We start from the raw sequence: 3952 nt of genomic DNA on the forward strand, positions 1-3952 counted from the left end.
CTGCCAGCCACTGGGATGGCTTTGCATGGGCCCAAGGGAGCCAGCGTGGTGCTGTGCCAACACCTTGTCACGGCCACACGTGCATCAACATCACATCAGTCGGACCCCGAGCTTATAAGGACCTTGCCTTATGGACTATAGCCCTGACCAAGCCTGTGGCCATTTGGTGAGACCAGGCTGGTGTTGGGGTCTCCTGGCTGTGGCTTTTTGCCGGCACCGCAGTCCCTGGGACGTCAGCACCGACAGCACATCGGTAACATGCAATGTGGGGGTGCGGGAGCAGCAACCCGTGCTGCGGGGCTGGCTGCAACCCCTGCTCCCAGTTCCTTCCACCTCGCAGACCCCAGCGCAGGGGCCTCTGGGGACTTTTGAAAGTCCCCTAAAGTTGGTGAAACCCCCCTTCCCTTCCCCTGCCTGTTCAGAAGCAGGTCCCCTCCCTCCAACCAGCGACCATTTCAGGGGCTGGTTTTCATCCCGACAGTCCTACACGGCCTAAAGGGACCTGCCCCGAGCCTGTCCTGGGAGGGCTGCGGGGACCTCTCACAGAGGAAGCTTTGCCTGGTGCTTCTACATCCAGGAACAGGAAAATGGGAAGAGATTTCAGTGCTGGTCAATCATCACAGCAGGACCGTGCCCAGCCCAAAGGCTCGACAGGCCGTACAGCAAATGCAGCTTGTGCTGGGGTGGAGGGGAGCGATTCTGAAAAGCTGGGGGGAGGATTGGGAGTAGCAGGCACAGGAGTGAGAGGAACCAGCTACCCCAAGTTGCTTGGCCCCTTGCAACCAGGGCCTCACGAGGTGCAGCTGTGAGTGAGGAGGAACCGAGAGCCACCAGTACCCCCCACCTCCCTGGTAAACCACCCCCAGGGCAAGACACCCCTCTGGCAAAACATACACTGGGTCCCAAAGTCCCGTCATCACCGCCCCACCTCCCAGCAGGAAACCGAACGTGACAAAGACCCATCTGAGAGCTGGAAAACCAGCCAGGCAGCCAGAGCCTGGGCAGAGAGCGCAGCTCATCCGAGGGAAGGGGCAGCAAACACGGCCACGAGCTACCAGGGGCTGAAACCGGGCAGAGCAAAGTGGGATGGGAATAAAACAAGAGCTGCCATTTACTGGGTCTGACCCCACATCCATCCCGGGTGGAGCAGGGTTTCCCCCGTTCCTCTCCTGACAGCCTCCAGCACTGAGGTGCAGGCAGGGCTGATGCAGAGGCCGTGCCCCTCGCTCCCTGCCCCCGATGCCCCTTTCCCCCATGCACGTGTCCGAGCCCCATCCTGCCCGCTACCTGGCGACAACCAGCATCCGCTCCTTCTGGCCCAGCCGCTCCCTCTCCAGCTCCTGCAGACCAGGAGGCTCCGGCGCCGCGTCCGGCCGCTCCGACCCGAAGACCCTGGAGTACAGCAGGCGGCCGGGCCCTGCCGCGTCCCCCGGCCGCGGGCTCAGCGTGTGCAGCAGGAAGGCGTGGACCATGGCAGCCTGGGGGGACACAAGTATGGCTGCAATGGGGGGGCCGCACAGGGCTGGGGGGAAGGAGGGCAGGGGCCACCGGCCCAGGTTTTCGGGGACACCTCCTCTCTGGCATGCTCCCAGAATGCCTCCCACAAAAATGCCTGGGCATTTAAAAAAAAAAAAAAAATGATCAAATGTCCGGGATTTTGGGCAGCTCAGCTTCCAAGTCTTCTCCCAGCTCGCCCCAGCAAGGAGATGCATGCAGCTGGGGGGGGGGGGGGGGGGCGGGGGGGGGGGGTACCCGCTCCCCTCCCCTCCCCTCCCCCAGCAGGCCCTGGAGCCTCCCCGCACTCACCTCCACCCGCGCAGCCAGCCAGCGCGCACGTGACTTCCGTTCGGAAGCTGACGTAGAGGAAACAGGCGGGGCCTTGGGCGGGCATCCCAGCTGCCATTGGCTCCTGCGGGCGGGGGGCTCTGCGGGGGCCCCAGCCCTGCCCGGCCGCGCAGGGCGAGGGGGTTTGTACCCGACAGCTTGCTAAGAAGGATTTCCCCAACTTTTTGAGCTGGTCTAGTAAGGAAGTGATCAGATTCACCCAAAGCCCCGTGTCCGCTGTGTCCTCACAGCCACACGGCGACAGCCCACCCCGAAACATTTGCGGTCTAGGAAGCATGGCTTGGGAGGAGAGGCTGAAAGAAGCGGGGTTAAGTCGTCTGGAGAAGAGAGATCTGGAGGGGGGATTTCATCCCTGCCTTCCTTCGCATGAGTGCAGATTATTCTGTGTAGATCCGGGGAAGAATGGGCTCAAACTGCAGCACAGACAGCTGAGGTCAGAGATTAGCAAGAGCTTCCTTGCCCCGAGGGTATTTGGGGCTGAGCGCTGGACCAGGCCGCCCACAGAGGTGGTGGGAGCTCCACCTTGGGGTCTCCGGGAGCCACAGGCAGCTTCCTTCCCCCTCGCGTCCCCAGACCCAGCTGCTGCGTTGCAATATCTCCCGTCCTGCATCGGAGCCAGCAGCAGGGGCAGGTCGTTGTCTTCAGCTGGGACGTGTCCGAAGTCGTCGTGTGCCCCTGACTGCAAGGAGGAAGGCCCACCAGTCGGTGCGGGACACGAAGCCGGTCGGCAGTAGGGATCTGGAAGCCAAGGGTCTGCCTAGATGGAGCTGGCCTGTATTTGGCAGGGAGCAGAAAGGCATCTCCACCCCAGGCGAGGCTGTGGCCTGGCTGGACGCTCTGCCACTTGAACAAAGGAGGATCTGCCCCACCGCTCTGGTTCATTGGACACCTGGACAGGCCTGGCTGATGGAAGGAATTGCAGTTTCTCAGGCGTACAGCTGAGCGCCACATGACATTTGGATTGAGAAAAGCACTTAGAGAGGCCGTGTCTACACAAGACACCTAATGTGCAGTAGCTTAATAATGCTGTGCAGTAGCGCATCACCACTGGGACACTGCTAATGCGCTACCGCACAGTACTATTAGACTACTGCGCAGCAGCAGCAGCACCAAAAAGGTGTTCACCAGCGCTACTGTGTAGTAACTATAATCACTGCACATTTACTTAGTGCCTAAGTACTAAATTAAATGCGTAGTAACTGCTGCGCATTAATGAACTTGTAGACGTGGCCAGTGTGTATGGAATTAAGAGGTCCAGGGGGCAAAACTGGCTGACCATTAGGGAAGCCACTTATACCAGGCTGGGGACACAGGAGTCAACTGAGCTGAGTCCAGCAGGTCCCCGGGACCGGTTCTTGGCCCACCGCTGTTCGATATGTCAATCAAGAGTTGAGGGGATATAACCCCAGGTCCTTTCAGATCACCTCTTCCCTTGCAGGGCGCTTGTCAGAGCAGGCCTGTTTGGTCATCTGAACTGAGCAGCACTTCATCAATTCGCTCGCGGTGCCTACACAGTTGCGCAGAGAGAGAATGTGTGTGTGATCAAGCATCGGTGTCACCAACGGTGTCAGTGTGTCCTGAACAGAAAACAGGCAGGCTGCGTTGTGAGGCCGCCCTGGGCAGAGCAGGGCAAGCGCCCGGCAGCTGTGCTGGGATCGGCCCCTGCTATATCGTTACGATCGCTCCCAGCCACCGCGAGGCAGCCGTCCTCTGGTACCTCCAACACGCTTCTGCAGCAGCCCTTGAGGATGCTCTTGTCTTACAGCAGTGCCAGGGATGCAGGTCCTGCTAGATAAGCGGTTTAGTAAGAACAGGACTATCGCAGACCTGCTCGAGAGCAAGTGCTACAGATGCTGGCTAAGTCTCTCAGGCCAGGCCACCTGGATCCCTGAAGCAGAAGCATGCCTGGAGCATTATGCAGCTCCGATGGAGAGGAGCTCTGCAATGCCTGGAGTATTGTGCAGCTCCCTGGGTCTGTGCAGGGCTCAACGCCTCACTTCTCTCTGCTAAAGGAGACCTAAAACCTCCCACTTCCTGCCCCCCGCACACCCGGCTCCGCTTCAGCGCTGGGGCTGGGGCTGGGGCTGGACCCGGGACACCAGCCACT

The 3952-nt window shown here is 60.3% G+C and overlaps 1 protein-coding gene across 3 annotated transcripts in view; it reads right to left on the reverse strand.

Annotated features, from left to right (window-relative positions):
- AP5S1 (adaptor related protein complex 5 subunit sigma 1) overlaps positions 1-1850 on the reverse strand; it is an 8006-nt gene extending 6156 nt beyond the window's left edge. Inside the window, exons 1-2 of one of the 3 annotated variants that reach the window (XM_025213304.1) lie at positions 1807-1850; positions 1288-1478 (exon numbers count right to left, since the gene is read on the reverse strand). In XM_025213304.1, coding sequence (XP_025069089.1) covers positions 1288-1472 — 185 coding nt within the window. In that variant the 5' untranslated portion in view covers positions 1473-1478; positions 1807-1850. Of the gene's footprint in view, positions 1-1287; positions 1717-1806 lie in introns of those variants that run through there. The other 2 variants (XM_025213303.1, XM_025213302.1) reach the window with 2 other exon arrangements.
- Positions 1851-3952: the final 2102 nt, after the last annotated feature.

Source organism: Alligator sinensis, unplaced genomic scaffold (genome assembly GCF_000455745.1).
Source record: "Alligator sinensis unplaced genomic scaffold, ASM45574v1 scaffold1408_1, whole genome shotgun sequence".
Lineage (NCBI taxonomy): Eukaryota > Metazoa > Chordata > Crocodylia > Alligatoridae > Alligator > Alligator sinensis.